The sequence below is a fragment of the Nyctereutes procyonoides genome, unplaced genomic scaffold (genome assembly GCF_905146905.1).
Source record: "Nyctereutes procyonoides isolate TBG_1078 unplaced genomic scaffold, NYPRO_anot_genome, whole genome shotgun sequence".
NCBI classification, from domain to species: Eukaryota; Metazoa; Chordata; class Mammalia; order Carnivora; family Canidae; genus Nyctereutes; species Nyctereutes procyonoides.
Genome location: NW_026575132.1, coordinates 31,919,990 through 31,936,374, shown reverse-complemented (window position 1 = coordinate 31,936,374; position 16,385 = coordinate 31,919,990). Strand labels below are relative to the sequence as shown.

General features: G+C 44.4%; 1 protein-coding gene across 1 annotated transcript in view; it reads right to left on the bottom strand.

Moving 5' to 3' along the window:
- Positions 1 to 16,385, bottom strand: part of WDFY4 (WDFY family member 4) — a 284,669-nt gene that overhangs the window by 232,368 nt on the left and 35,916 nt on the right. Inside the window, exons 7-12 of the mRNA XM_055345541.1 lie at positions 16,179 to 16,368; positions 14,268 to 14,425; positions 12,246 to 12,698; positions 9,754 to 9,861; positions 8,682 to 8,872; positions 2,426 to 3,006 (exon numbers count right to left, since the gene is read on the bottom strand). Of these exons, the coding sequence (XP_055201516.1) occupies positions 2,426 to 3,006; positions 8,682 to 8,872; positions 9,754 to 9,861; positions 12,246 to 12,698; positions 14,268 to 14,425; positions 16,179 to 16,368 (1,681 nt within the window). The remainder of the gene's footprint in view (positions 1 to 2,425; positions 3,007 to 8,681; positions 8,873 to 9,753; positions 9,862 to 12,245; positions 12,699 to 14,267; positions 14,426 to 16,178; positions 16,369 to 16,385) is intronic.

Here is a 16,385-nt window from a genome sequence, read left to right as displayed (position 1 = left end):
TAGCTTTTTCTGATTAGATAAAATTATTTTTATGGCAAAACATATTATTGAAGATAAAGAAGATCACCACATAAGATGACAAATTTTGATTTCATGAGATAATATAAAAATTGTTTAAGTAATTCTAATAGCCTCAGATAGAGGTAAGGAAAAATGAACAGAAATTGACAAATCTATCTTTATAATGAAAAATATCTAACATATCTTAGTAACTGATATGTCAAGAGCAGATTAAATAATCTGAAAATTTAAAGAAGACAATAGACAAACTTAACCTAAAAGATATAAATAGAACATTGAGTATAACAATCAGAAGATAAGCATTCTTTTCAAGCACACACAGAACACTTATGGAGATTTATCACATTGGAGGCCACAGAATCAAGCTTAACTAATTTCAAAGGATGACCATCATACAGCCCACCTTCTCTCACGGTGATAAAATTAGAACTCAAAGCAACAAAAAAATCACCAAAAATACTCTGTAATTTTGGAAATTCACAATTCAAATAAGATTCAAGAATCAAACTATAATCACAAAGGAAATGAAAATATTTAGGACTAAATAATATTGAATGAAAAAAACCAAAAATAAATCTTCTTACAAGAAAACATTGATCTTATGAGTTTTTTTTGTTTTGTTTTTTTACTGGCACATTCTATCAGAAAGCTAAGGAATATAAATAGTAACCTTTATTTACATAAACTGGTGTAAGAAGACAAGAGAAAAATCAAAATAAGAAGTGGGACTACTAGAAAATACAAAATAGCAAAGAATAGAAGAGACAACACTGCCCAACTCGCATTATACGGCTACTATAAACTTGATAGTAAAAATCGCCAAGAGCCACATGATATATTTGGAAAAGTATAGCTTTTGGAACAAACAAGAACAAATTCTTGTTTTGCAACATTCAAAAAAAAAAAAAAAAAGTCAAGGAGAGTGAAAGGCCAAACTTTCTTAGGAGCAAAAGTCCTTTTAAAAAACTAGCAAATCAAAGCCAGCAATAAATACGTTGTGAGCAAGTTTCTAATCTGCACAAATGCAAGATTAGAAAACCAATTAATTTAGTGAATTAGCTGGAGAAACAAGAACAATGATACGATTATCTAGTAGTTGGAGATTTGGCATCTGTCCCCCTCACCACCAACCCCAACACTGAAGTCTGGCCAATCCAATGTCTTTGGATAAAAATGTTCAGTGTCTTTCAGAAAGGTGTCCTGTGGTGGAAAATATCAGATGGTGTGGAGACATGGTAGGCAGGATAGGTTATTGTAATATTAACTTGTATTTTGTCACTGCTACCTTAGGGAAATAAAAAAGATCACCCACTATTCCTGTTCTGTTCTTTTATTTTCTTCCCCTGCCACTCCAAAGGAGGAGGAGTATTCTTTGTGCTCTCTTGCTTTAGTGAAAGTCTGCCTCACAGGAATGAAGGTAAAGCATTGTTTACAAAAGTCTGGGCTCATAGAGGAGATGGGTAAGAGGAGATGATTGTCTTTTTTTTTTAATTTAATTTTATTTTTTTTAATAAATTAATTTTTATTGGTGTTCGATTTACCAACATACAGAATAACACCCAGTGCTCATCCCGTCAAGTGTCTCCTTCAGTGCCCGTCACCCATTCACCCCCTCCCCCCGCCCTCCTCCCCTTCCACCACCCCTAGTTCATTTCCCAGAGTTAGGAGTCTTTATCTTCTGTCTCCCTTTCTGATATTTCCCACACATTTCTTCTCCTTTCCCTTATATTCCCTTTCACTATTATTCATATTCCCCAAATGAATGAGAACATACCCTGTTTGTCCTTCTCCGATTGACTTACTTCACTCAGCATAATACCCTCCAGTTCCATCCACGTTGAAGCAAATGGTGGGTATTTGTTGCTACAAAAAGTGGAAGCAGCAAGAAGAAAGAGGAAGAACCAGGGATGATGAAGGACACTGTGGTTATCCTGTGAGTCAAAGGACCTCATCCCACCGCCTGGCAGTGCAGGGATAAGGGTGGGGGCAGTGGGTAAGAAAAGACTCCCAAAGGCAAAGAAAGGCTGCCCAGCACACCAAGGAGGCTGGGCACAGGCAGCAAGTCTCCCAGGAGCCATAGCAAAGATGCCAAAGGAGAAAGTGAGCTTATCGGCACAGTTGTGCCCTTGGTTTCCAAGATCTGGGAACCCCCCTGGTTCTTATGTAACTCAACAGCATCCTCCAACCACATATTGACTCAGACTGGTTCTCAGCCAGCTTCCAAGGCAGAGAAGATTGGAGTCGAAGTTAACTCAATTTAAGAGGAAAGAAAGTCACGGGACATGTTTGCACACCTAGTCTATAGATCTAGGCTTCCTACCCACTACACATGCACTATTTGGGAGAAAACAGGAGACAGGAATACACTGATGACCCAATTACAAAACAGGCCCCAAAGCTCTACCTCTCCTCCAGGTCTGGCCACCGCTTAACGTTGCCTTGAGGGTCACTGCCAGCATCTTCCTTCTGGGCATTCACAACTGGGTCCTTCCCAGCCCTTGGGGACCCCTTCAGGTCTCTGCGCAGGTGGAGGGTGCCATCGACCATGCTGTCCAGGAAGCTGAGGATCTGGAGGCAGCTCTGTATCTTGCGTGGGAGTGGGCTGGCAGAAATAAAGGCCATACTCAGCAAATCAGCAAATGGCCTGGCCTTTGTGTCCACCCTGGAGTGTAGAGGGGTTTCTTCTTCCTCCTGGGCTCCAAAACAGCCCAGCAAACAGAGGTCCTCAGCCAGCTTCTCAAAAAGCCCATTCTTCTTGAAGAAGTCACTGTTGACAGGGTCTAGGTACAAGGCCGCAGACAAGGCACAGAGGGTGTGCAGGACCAGATCCAGCGTTTGGCTGGGGGCCACCATCCCCCACGTCTGCAGCGGGGGCTCCTGGAGAGACCCCTCCAGGTCAGAGAGCAGAGACAGGAGTCCATTGAAGCCACTGGACACTCTGAAAGCAGCGCGGCCTTTGGGGGTCTCCAGGATCCTGAGCAGAGACTGAAACACCAACAGGATAAAAATGAGGAAAACCCAGGAGTCAGCTTGTTAACACCAATCTCCAGCACACCCCTGTCAAAGGATTGCACATGCTCTTTCCTGTTCAAGTTGTGGGAGCAGTGAGCTACCTGAGGGTAATTCTGAAACACTGGGATGTCCATGTTGTCCTCTTCCTTTTAATTTCAGGTTGCCCCTCGGTGCCTCCTTTCAAATGACTGCTGTCAAAGCCTATGCTAAGTTATAGGGTTGGTTGCCTCCTTTGGATCTTAACTTCCATGCCTCTCCCTCCAAAAAGCTTTCTTTGACCACTGGCTTATACTCACCCCAGGCTGAGTGCTCACACAGACCCCTCTCATTTGTTGAACCATACTCTCTTCACACTGTCATAAAGTTACTTGAGAGATGTCTCAGCCTTCCACTGGACTGAAGCTCTGTGAAATCAGGCAACTCACTGCCATGGAATGTAGCACAGACTTAATAAATATTTGCTGAATGAGTGAGATGAACCATCTCTTATATTGTAAAGAAGACTCACAATGAAATCTAGATAAAGTAGCTTATCATTATCTCCCTCTCTGTGCAAACATGAGTACCTCTGTTAAATGAAGAAAGATAATAAAATGAATCTACTTCATAGCTGGTATAAGGAATTAAAGTAGAGAAGGGAAACATTTAATGGAAGGAAACATAACTATAGCATATAGAATAGACCATGTGTGGAGTTGAAGCTATTCATAGCATACATAGTAGAATTTACCTTCTCCAGATCACTGTGATATTACTAGACAAACTTTTATTTCCTTCTAAACTCAAACATTTATTGAGCACTTACAACGTGTCATTCATTGAGTACAGCATGTGGTATACACTAGGTATTTGACAAATGTTTTGGAGGGAGGGGGGAAGGAAGGAAGGAAGGAAGGAAGGAAGGAAGGAAGGAAGGAAGGAAGGAGGGAGGGAGGGAGGGAGGGAGGGAGGGAGGGAGGGAGGGAGGGAGGGAGAAAGGGAAAAGATATGGCCCAACTACTTCTGAATTTGGCTCAAAAACTGGGCAAGGTCGAGTTGACTTTATAGGCAGGTCCTTAAAAGAAGCTGTAGACTGTTAAAGCAGGTTCTCCAGAATAGTGATGCTCAGTGAGTGTGAGTCTCAAGCCTTCTAGACAAGCAGGGCCTTTCTCTGTGTAGACAGCATCATTGCAGCAGCCTCCCCCTATACCCCACCCATGGGACTCCAGGGCTAAGACAAACCACACGTAGATCTGCTACTACTGTGCCTGCCTTGTGTGAGCAACTCAACTCCCAACAAAATATTTTCTTCCAAGTTAGAAACATATTCTAACCTTGAAGTATGTGTGGTGGTGCTGGTCTCTTCCCACCAACTGGTAATCCATGTGAAAGACGAACGCTGATATATGGTACAGCATGCATTGCATTGTTTGCATCTGACCTTGTGACTTGTGCCATGAAAAATAAATCAATCACCAAGACATCGGAAAATCTTAAGCTCTAGTGTGTTAAGCCCTTTAAATTTACATAAGTACTTTAAGTAGCTCCTAAAACCACTAGGTGGTTGTTTGAGGTAAATGGATTGAATGAAGCTCTGCTGTTTATCACAAGGACACATGACAAAACAAATATGAAAAAGGGAGAATGATCAAAAAACAAATCAAATTACAGGCACTTGTCTGAACACTAGGTGACTACCAAACCCCCCTCATATTCAAGAAGCTACCTTCCAATTATCCAATTTGACACCAGAAATGGTTCAAAAGACTCTGTCATTCAAAGAGTGTTGAAAGCGGGTATTTTTAAAAGAGAGCGAACCAATGAAAGTCTTTCTTAAGATCTGTGTCACACAGAGGGTCTGTCCCCTGTAATTCCTAGGTGGCTCCTTTTTCCTCCTATTGGGAGGGGGGAAGGAGAAAGAAATGGCTATCCTTAATTGTTGCTTTGTTTGATTTATTAAATTCAGAATCATTATCTAAAATGGGGGTAATCTCATTAGAACTTAGACTGCTCTATTATTTCTTGGGATGGGGTTAATTTCATATTTGCAGAGTCATAAAGTGAAGAGTCCAAAATCCAATTACAAAGGCTTAATTTCATAGCAACTAACGAGAAACATTTCTATCATAAAGGAAAATAAATACTGTGCGACTTCGGGAAATGGTTTGTCAGGAACTGGGGGCCGAGGAAGAGGGTCTCCATTACTGTCATTCAACTTTGCATGATAATGCATCACCAAGGCTTGTAAGTCTGTGGAAGGGAGTAAATTTAATCAGCTGAAGTCAAAGTAATCAGGCTAGGGTTGACACATTTCAAGAAAGGTCAACTTTAAGCACATTTTCTCCTCCTTAACTCAGTTACCATGTCATCGTCTCTGAGTTAGTATTCCTCCAGCTTGAATCTATAAAATGGATGTCTGCTGCAAAGCGCTAACTATGTTAGGACTAACAGGATTTATTTCACATTCTATTATGTGTTATTCCTCATAATTTTCCATGTGTCATGCTGGAAGACTCGTGAGGTAATGCGATTAAGCACAGAGTGAACAGCTAAATGTATATTAGCAAATCAATCTGAATTTGTGCATAACCCAATCACAGTCCCACTGGCAGTGGAGAGGAAATTCATTTGCTTACATTATTCTTTAACTCAATTATCATTTGCCAGGATTAGGTGGTGAAGTCACATGTGCTTGTGCATTGATATGGAAGCAGCACTGGATTTTAGAAACAACTGCCTGAAGTTGGGTGTTTCTGGAGGAATTCTCTCCTCCAAAGCATTTGGCTAACTGCCTCAGGGAAGGGGAGTAAGGTTCACACCTGGATATAAATGCATGTCAGAGACAGCAAACCTTTGGGGGGGGGGCAGAGGATACCTTTGAGGTCACCCCATTCCATCATTTCCCCCTCATCCTATATCTGACTTACTTTGCAGGCACAGTGCTTTGGGCAGAGTCCACAGTCAACTTCTAATAATGGAGATCCAGGCAGAAAGAGCTAATTTAACATCTTTGTTTCTAAAGTTCCTACAAATTCCCAAGATACTTAGAACAAATGCAGATATAGATATCAGACTCCAGCAAACACTGGAGAGTCACTCCCATGACTCAGTGGTGGACAAGTCAAGAACAACCCCAGGTCTCCCCATCACCCACTGGAAGAACAATGTGTCAATAGACCTGGTCCCAGGAGAGTCCTAGCAGCTCCAGGAGCCACCCCTAACCACTCAACAGTGACTTGGCAGCCAGGGAGAAGATGGTACATTGAACATAAGGTATGACTTTGTTAAATAAGTTTACACAGTGTTAATCCCTTGATAGTGTGGTTCTGAAATGATATTGAATCTGTAAAACACCATGAAGACTTTACATTGCTAATTCTAGAAATTCAGTCTTATTACCCAGGGCAGACACTCCAATAAGGTGCCTCTGGGCTTCAGAGGAAATAAGATGAACTTTTCATGAGCAAAGCAGAGTACTCTATAGCAGACACAGAAACACTTGTTCTCTCCAAGCAAAGCCAAAACTTTTCTCTCTGTGGATCTGTTTGACTTTCAATATGAAAATATCAGAAATATCTGGGGACTCCAGTTACTCATCCACTAGGAAACCAAAGTCCTGACTACTTTGGTTATGCCTTCTCTATTGCTTATCAGAATGAGGCTCATGTGAATCAGGCTGAAAATAGACATGTGAGAAAAAAAATGTAATAAAAAGCAGGCTAAAGAGGAAGATCTCTAGATTTAAGTCATTATTCTTAAATTCAAGTTCAACTCTCACAATTGATATATTAGATACTTTCTGGACATATCCATGCTGGAACATTGAGACAGGACCACATGAAGCTAAAGTCTTTCTGGGTTGGGATCCCTGGGTGGCGCAGTGGTTTAGCGCCGGTCTTTGGCCCAGGGCGCGATCCTGGAGACCCGGGATCAAATCCCACGTCGGGCTCCCGGTGCATGGAGCCTGTTTCTCCCTCTGCCTGTGTCTCTGCCTCTCTCTCTCTCTCTCTGTGACTATCATAAATAAAAAAATAAAAAAAAAAAGTCTTTCTGTGTTGTAATTTGCCTTTAATTCTTAATATCTCTCTCCCTTACTCTCTCCTATATGGTCCTCTCAGTCCCTTTACCTCACATAATCAAGAGACTCTAGTATCTTTCAAAAGACAGTTAACTTTTTGTTTCATGAAGTCTAGTTTTATTTCATGTAAAACTAATTTCTTTGGCTCTATAACTAAATCACTGTTTTGAGTCTTGTCATCTGTGAAATGCATAGTAATTATGGTCATCATGTCACTTTTGGATAGGCTTCTTATGATGACTCAACCATGCCAAGCATGTAAGCTCAGGCTGTGTGATGATGGGAACATAAGTGTCTGAGAATCACATGACAGTGACTGGCTTTGCAGAGAATAAGTAGGTAAAAGAAACTAAGAACAATACTCTAAATGTTAAAATGATGTTGTATAGAAATAGTCATGGCTGAGTAAGCCTGATGGTTTAATTTTGGAAGTCAGACAAACTCTATTTTTTAAAATTCACCAATGACCATGACTGAAACATGAGCGTGTGCTTTGCATGGGGTTGTGTTGCACATATAGATGAGAGGTCCCCAAGTCAGCTCCCTGGGAGATACTTGCATTTACATATGCTCTTCTCTTAAACAGAATATGACCCCAAAAAAGGAAATTTTTAAAAATGTGTAAGGCCACAAAGACAAAAGGAATGGAAAACCAAGAACAACAAAATTGTAAGGCAGAAGGGACGGTGGTGATGACATTTGTTATGACTTTAACCATGTTAAGATTATTTGACACAGTTAACAATATTACATTAACATTATTACATTAACAATATTACAAAAACAAAAACCTATACTCATCTTTGTTCCCCGAAGGTAACACCCTGATTTTACTCCCCCCGCTATGTCCTCTGTGGCCATGTCTCTGCCTGCCCCTTACATCCTCTTCCTAGCTCAAACACCCTCCTCTGAGAGCCTTCCTCAACAAGCACAGCAGGACTGGTCTCTCCTACTCCTCTGCTCCCAAGGCAGCCTGCACTCAGGACCTTCCAGGGCATTACCACATTGTATTGTAATTATTGCTCACTTCTTATGAGCTCTAGTCTATGAGGTCCCAGATGGCTATGTGTCCCAGGCACTCGGCATCAGGATGCTAGTGGGTACACACTCACTAAATGTTGGTCAAGTAAACAAGGCAGATGCTTTGCCACTGCTGATTCATACTCCATGTCCACACTTTATAGTGTTGCTGTGAAGTAGCTGCCCAGCCAAATTACATTTGCCAGCACTCTTTGTATCCAAATGAGTTGTGCCCGAAGAAAGCTGGACAGAAGTTAACATGTGCTAGTTCCAGGTCTGCAAACCACCTAGTGCAATTCTCCATGCTCCTTTCTTTGTCTGCTAGCTGGATGAGATGCCCAGGTAACAGCTGTCCCTGAAGAGCAACCCCCTCCCTAAATCACTGATTGGACAATACATAGGAAAGAAACTCGCAGTGTATCAGGCTACTAAGGATGTGGGATTTCTTTGTGACAGCAGCTAGCACTACCCTACCTGGACAACGCAGTGGCTGAGTGAACACTTGTGCAAATGTCGATCATATATTACCTGTCCGTGGGAAAACCCATCATAAAGGAAGACCTGATATCACCTGTAGAAGGTCCAGTTTCAACTGCAGCTCCCCTTGAGTGGACGAGCACAGAGCGCCCACAATGATGCTCATGTACTCCTCCGCATTGATGAGTGAGAGTTGCTCTAAGATGCTGAGTGAGGCTTCCCGGTACCACCCATCATCCAGGAAGATCTTGATGAAGGGCACCATGCCATGGTCTTTCAGGACAACTGTGGACCAGACAGACAGTGTGGGGCTAGAGCAATGGGGCTTCAGCACCTTAGCTTTAATGACAAGAAAACTTTCTCTTACAACATCCAGGTTTGTTTTGCTCCCTTTATATGTGTCCTCTGCCCATTAGAAACTCTTTTTCCCCCCAAAATCCATACCCACTGCTAAAATGAGAAGGGGAAAAGAGAAGCTGAAACAATTTAAAAAAAAAAAGGCAAGGAAAAAAACCTTTTTTTTTTATTCAATGAAAATTCTGGTTTTGAAAGTTTTTTTCAAAAACTTTTCCAGTGAATTTTTTTTAGAAACCTAGTTACTACAAACTTTAACTAGACAATACCTCTGTCTTTTATTGCTACTTAATACTCTAATCCAGGGTCAATAGCAGTTATCTCTCTTCTCTGTCAAAATTTTTACTGAAAACAAACCAGAATTGAAGTTACGAACATTTAATTCTGAGCTAGTTTCCTGGAGTGGGGGGATTAAAGAACTTTGACTACTGGTATGCTTTTGTTTAAAAGTAATCGTAAGAATGTCTTCTTCAGGATTGATATTTGGTGTGATTATGTGTAGAATAAGAACTAGGAAGTAGCTGAGTCATTCGAGTGGCATGATGTGGATGTGAGCTGGTTAATTGAGACAGGACTTCTACAATTATGGGTCAGGCACCCCTACACCTTGGAAGCCTGTTGTAAAGCACATTCCTGGGGTACTTGGGTGGCCCAGTTAAGCATCCAACTCTTGATCTCATAAACTTGAGTTCAAGCCCTGCACTGAGCTCAATGCTGGGTATGGAGTCCACTTAAAAAAAAAAAAAGAAAATCACCGAAGATAGCTAATGTTTTGCCAAGCAGTGACAAGATGAGTTTGGTACCATCCTTACCTGCATTCCGTACTGAGCCTCTCAGAAGCATGACCACAGTTCTCAGCATCACACATGTCAGTTCTCTCTCTGTATCCTGAACACCAAGTATGGACTCTTTGTTTCCTGCTGTGTTTAAGAAGCAACAAATAAAATCTTAAGTACATATGATATGACCCCAAATCTCTGATTCCATTAGCTTTTTATACTCTTAAGGGAATGAAAACATAATGCTTCTATTATAAGGGAATGTTCATTGCAGTTCATGAGAAGTTACCCAACAACTCCTCATAGCCATGGATCTCCAACTTAAGCACATCAAAACCCCCTGAAGGTCTTGCTAAAATCCAGCTGGAATTCCCCCTCAGAGTTTCTAGCTTAAGAGATCTTAAGTGGGACTCTATAATTGCAATTTTTTAAAGTTCTCAGATGATGCTTATGGACCTGGTGTGAGGACCACTCTTTGAGAACCACTACTCTAAATAATGTCCAAAACCCATGTCTTTGACTTTCCTTTGAACAGTTTTATATTTTGCCATTCATTCCTGGGAGGGAGGACTGCCAGCTCACACCTGAGGTGTGGAGAGGCCTGACAGATTCTGGAGTGGATGGGTGTTTCCATTAGATTCATGAGGGCAAGCCAGGCCTATGTGTTCACTATTGAATCTCAAGTGCCAGAAAAGTGCCTGACACAAGAGGGAAGCTCAATACCCATTTGGGGAATGAATGAATGAATGAATGAATGAATGAAAACTTTATTAACCAGGAGACAACGTATCTAAGAAGAATAAGAAACAATAGAAACTCTAGACACTAGACACTGTAACAACAGAAACACAAATAGTATTATCACACTATAACAATATCACAAAGTAGGACAGGATGCGTCAGCTCACAAGAAAGTTCAAGTTCTTCTGGGAATGGCCATAGGTTTGGGGATTGGATTTAAAAGCAAATTCAATACCAGGATGCTGAGAAGCAATACACAGAAAGGTAACACAGAAACTTTAAACAAAAAGACTGTGAAAAGGGCATCAGAAAAGAGCACATGATAAAATACTCTCCAAGGCCCAGCTCACAGGCTCAGATATGTAAAGATGGGAGCGCCTCATCCTCAATCTTGACTCTGTTTGCAAACACTCCCAGGAGATGTGAGTCCTTCCTGGCCTCCTGAAAGTGTCTGTCTGTCTCAGTTCCCCATGTGCTACCACAGAAGCTACAGGGGAGAAGACAGCTAATGTTTCTTGAGCACCTATGATGCTCCAGGCACAGCAGAGAGACCCTCTCAGTACTTCCTCACTTAATGCTGACCACATCCTTATGTGGTAGACATTCTTGCACCCATTTAACAGAGGAGGAAACCAGCTCAGAGAGGTTAAGTAACTTGCTCAGGATCATTCAGCTCATAACTAACATAACCAGGATACCCATCCAGGGCTGCCTGGCCCCCAGGCCCACAGTCTCTCCCCACAGCTTCTTCCCCTGAAATAGGCCCAGGGAACAGACAGACTGCTGACTTTGGCTTGAGTCTGAAGTTCAATTCCAAAAGCAGCCAATGGCTAGGGAGCCCTTAGCCCCTTCCAGCCGGTGCAGCAGCAGAAGTAAAGGCCAAAAAGGTGGGGAGATATAAGTGGCTAAATTCAGGGCCCTACTGTGTCTTCTCCAGGCTGAAATCCCAGACAGGCAGGTGTGGACAGATGGAAGGAAAGCCAGGAAGAACTGGGAAAGATTTCACAGTTCCTGGCTCCTATTTGCAGGTTGGTGGAGGTGGGGGTTGTGGACAAACCACACAGCCTGGCCCCAGCAGGATATGTGTTTGGGGTGTGGTGAGGCAGTGAAAGAGCTCTGGACAGAAGAGAGCCTGAAGCCCTGTGGGGGGGAGCAGAGGCCGCTGAGGTAGAGAGCTCAGGACCCAGGTGGGAGTGAGGGGACATTGCCAAAGAGCCACAGGTGCAGAGCCCAGCAGGGCACACAAAAGTGGGACAAGATTTGGAGGGCAGAGTGAATGGCAGGGGTCGCTGCTCCAAGAGGAAGACCCTGGGGCCTGAGAGCACCAGGAGGCCCTATACCAGCTGACACCCACCCACCAAACCCCAAACACACATAGACACATGCGCGCTTGTCCCCTGCCCTCTGCCCTGCCAGAGCCCCAGGACTCTGAGCTCCCTGGCTCCCCTGACGTCTCCATCTCCACACTCAGACACTACCTAGTGCAGGAGATATCTGTAAGCTAAGAATTCATCAGGCCTGAGTAGCCACATGAGTCCCTTCAAAGTCATACCCACCCCTCTGGGCTCTTCATGGGGAAGGTCAGTCCAGTTACAGGAACTAGAGAGGCTGGCTGCTGGCTCTGTGAAGCCACACACCCTGAGATACCTTCTCCAACCCTCATGGTGCCAGGTGACAAGAGCATGCTCACTCTTTCTGTTACCTTAATGGGTAGCACAGTGGCACAGAAACCCCCCCCACCTCAGTCTGCTCCCCCTACCCCACCCGACGCTCCTGGGAGGCACCTGACTTCCTCAGGATCTTGGCCCGCTTCCGCAGTTGGGCCAGCAGCAGGCCCAGGAGACCCGAGTCCCGAAAGATGTCGGTGAAGAGCAGGTCCCTGCTGGCTATCCTGAGGACACTCTGCAGGGCCACAAGGGTGCAGGGTGATTCAGGGCTCTCCTTGATCAGGCACTGCACCTTCCGCAGGATCTCGTGGGGCACATAATGCAGCTCGAACACCAGAGCCTCCAGCAGCTGGAAGAAGTACTTCTGCACTGGGGCTGGCTTCCGGGGCACAATCTCCACGAACTGTGAGATGGGCTGCAGCGTCCACTCCAGCAGGAAGAAGTTGCGGGCGTTCCAGGACCACATGGTCCTGATGGCTGACAGGACTTTGGTGCAGAGGGCAGGGCTGCTGGCTTTGTGGAAAACGTTCTGTAGGACTTGGAAGGCCTGGAGATTCTTAACAGTCACTCCTGAAGATGGAAGAAGGAATAATCCTGCAGGTCATTTCTCCAGCCTATGCCTGGAAACCCATGCTTGCATCACCATTAGGAAATATCACTCATAGTGTCTATTTCTAGCTCCCATGGGTAAATGTCTATCAGAAGTCCAGAAAAGCCAGCTGCCCAGAGTGTCCAAGATGCGGTGGCTCACTGAGCACTGGAAATGTGGCCACCCGGGGAACTGGGAAGTTCCCTGAGCGTAAGAATGGATGTGGGATTTCTAAGACATAGCAAAAAGAAAAGAAGGCCCGAAAATGCCATTAACAATGATTTTTATTGACCACATGTTGAAATGGTAATATTTTGGATATATTCAGTTAAATAAAACATATTATGAAAAATAACCTGTTTCTTCTCATTTTTGTAAAATATGGCTACTAAACCATTTAAAATTATGTAATATGTCTCGCATTATATTTCCTTTGGGCAGTGTTGGGTTGGAGGGTTGGTTTTAATCAATTAAAATCAAATGATGGGAAAGATGACTAAGCAAAGTCAGTTTCATTTTTAGCCAAGCAATTAAACAGGGGCACCTTCCGAAGCCATCCCCCCCTTTCTCTCCACCTCAAAGGTGAAGCCTCATTGTCTCTTGCCCGGGAGACACTCCATCAGAGAACTCCCTGTCTCCAGCCCTCTCTGCCTCAGCTCCCAGAGATGTTCCGAAATTCTCCTCCGATCCAGATACGTCCCTGTGCACTGCTGGAGTTCTGTGCCAAGACCCTTTCTAAACTGACCTGGCAACTTTGAAGCCTCCACACTCTGGCCCACTCCCGTCTCTGTGCCCATTTCCCCAGACTCACCTGGATGTTTGCGGTCACCACTTCTTTCCCCAGACTGTCCTTTCTGCCTTTGAACTTTTTCCTCTTCCTTTCTACCTGGGCGACCCACTCTGAGCCTTGAAGCCCGCCCTTGAATGGGGCCTTCTGGGCAGGGTTTCCTGACTATAACCCAGACAGACCCAACCCCACCGGCCTGGTTTCACCATTGTCCCTGATGCATGTATCAGCCAGTTTTGGATGAGATTATGGTTTGGTGTAAGTGTGACAGTCTCTACAGAGAAATTTTAGGGAGCAGATACCTGCCTGGTCACACTGGTACCTCCCAGGGGAGAGAATGACTGCTGCACAGAGTTCATCAATCCAATAACCAACCAAACTCAAAGAACTGAGGAGGCCCCGAGGCTGACCCTGGGGGCAGGGGGTGTTTGGGGGCCATTAGTCCTCATATAATATATGAGGACATGTTGCAGAGTAAATCACAACAGAAGTAGGGGTGGAGGTCAGAGTCTCCCTCCGTTACCTGAGAGGGCCCTTACCCTTATTAAGCAAACACCTCTGCCTCTAAGTCCCACCAAGGCATCTAAAAAAGCCTTAAAAGGAGAGAGTTTAAAGCGATAGGTAATCTCCACAAAGATATGACAGAATCACTGACAGTTGCCAAGTGTTTGTTTCTTCACAAAGAGTCAGGGAAAGACCTGTGCAGCATTTGTCAGAGCACAGTGCCAGCCATGCCGGCCCCTAGAGACATAAGATGACCCACCAGAAGCCTCGTGGTGGAACTTGAAGCCTTCCAGCTGAGGGTACATGACACTGTCAAACACCTTCAGCTCTGACCTGCCACAGGTCGTCAGCCACACGACCAGCTCGAGGAGCTCCTCCAGGTGGGGGTCCACTTCACTCTGCGTCAGCCCATCATACCTGTAGGAACAGACCAGGTCAGCCCCCATGGACTTCTTGGATGGGGCAGCCATGTTTGCCTATGCCGCTCCTCCCAGGGATGCAGAGGCAAAGCCAGGCCCCCAAAGGTCTCCACCAATTCAGCACCAAAAGACAAGGGGAATGCCCTGGATAAAGGTCACTCTGCAAATGTCAGCCTTAGGTATAAGGACATGCAATCAGAATAGGGAGAAACCTGTGAACACCTCTAGCATTTTGCTCATGGGAAGGCTGCTTTCTATGTCTGAACCCACTCCCAAAAGACATATACACCAACAGAGCAGAGGCAGCCCCAAAATGAGAGGTTTAATATTTCAAATGGGCAAACAAAACATCTAGGGAGGTAATCAAGCTTTATGAGACTTCCTTATGCTTATGTCAAGGTTGAGTATTATTTTCATTGTTAGCTGCTTATGTGTAGGTGGACTACCTTTCTCTTATTATGGAGGATGGTCTCTCTCTCTCAAGTATCATCCTAGCTCTGCCTTGTCAAGAGCAAAAGTGCTTGCAGCATGACTTCAGGTAAGGCAGGAAAAAAAAAAAACAACAACACTGTGCTGAGAGGAGTCCTTCCTGGGCACTCCCTGAAACAGGCTTTTTCCCATCCTGGCTTCCACAAGATGTCTGGAGAAAACAAACCACCCATTTAACAAACAAATGTTTAGGAACTGCTATGATGCAGACCTCTGTGGGAGCAGTAGCCAGCTGGCCATGATCCACAACAATGAAAAACCTAGTCACCCCACAGGAACGTTCATTCTTAGTGTCCCCTTGGAGGAAGACCCTCAAGATACTGTCATCTAATCACATCCTTTTGGGGCTTCAGCCCCCTCATCCAACTGACCCCTTTAGACTGGAAACCTGACTCTGCATTGACATCTGTGAAGCACAGTAGAAAGCCATACCCACGGATAAGAATGGCTTTTTATAATCGCAGAGCAGAGAGCAAGGGAGTGCATGTGACCCTGCCCTTAAGCAGCTTCCCAAGAGCAATACAGAAGTTAGAACAATCAAGAAATGTCTTTGACTTCCATCTCTTCTCTTATCTAGTCCCTGGACCCGACCTGAAAATGATTTGGCAAGTCACAGTGGAGGAGATTAGTCCTGACCCAGGTCAATAGTATCTTCATTTGGGTTTCTCATAGTCAAGGATTTGAGAGAGAGAAGGTAGTTTATTTGGGAGTTGAACCAGAAACTACTGCTAGGGGAAAGAACCTGATTATTATTATCAGGTAGGCACCTTGTGGGCAACTGGAGTGCAATGTTCCTGGGGACTCTGGAAGGCAGGGTAGAGGTATCCCACTCAAAGGGCAACTTTGCTGGGTATTTATCAGTCAACTCCTGCCAGTCTATGTTTGAGATCTGCTTCCGGCGGTTATTGAGTCCTCAGCACTTCCAGCCCCCAACTGTATAGACAGAGCTCATTACAACAGTCCCAGAGAGCCCTCCAACACACAGATGTGGGTTCTGATAGGTGGCTGGCAAGCCAGTGAGCATGCATGCAGTATACACCACCAGATGAACTTGGTAATTCCTAAAGGAAGTGGCTCCCAACCTCTGATGCACCTTGAATTATTTTTGCAATAAAAGTCTCTCTGGCCATCCTCTATGGAAATTTTTGTTTCAGAAGACATCCAAAGAAGCCTCAATATCTTTCTCCAGAGCCCCCCAGATGATACTGAGGACCCCAGATGATACTTTGGCAGTTTCTCCTCCACCAAGGGCAACCACTTACCTAAGTAACACTTTGAGGATCAGAGGGTAGCCCTCCCCATTTTCAAACTCTAGGAACAGAGCCGAGGAGACAGGGTAGGAGTCCTTCACAAAGCCCAAGATGAGGTTCACTGCCTCGCTCACCTCGGGAGTGGGGAGGCTCTCTGCAAGCTTGGAGAGGTTCTGAACGGAGAGCTTGATACAATCCATGACTGCAGGAGGAAAACAA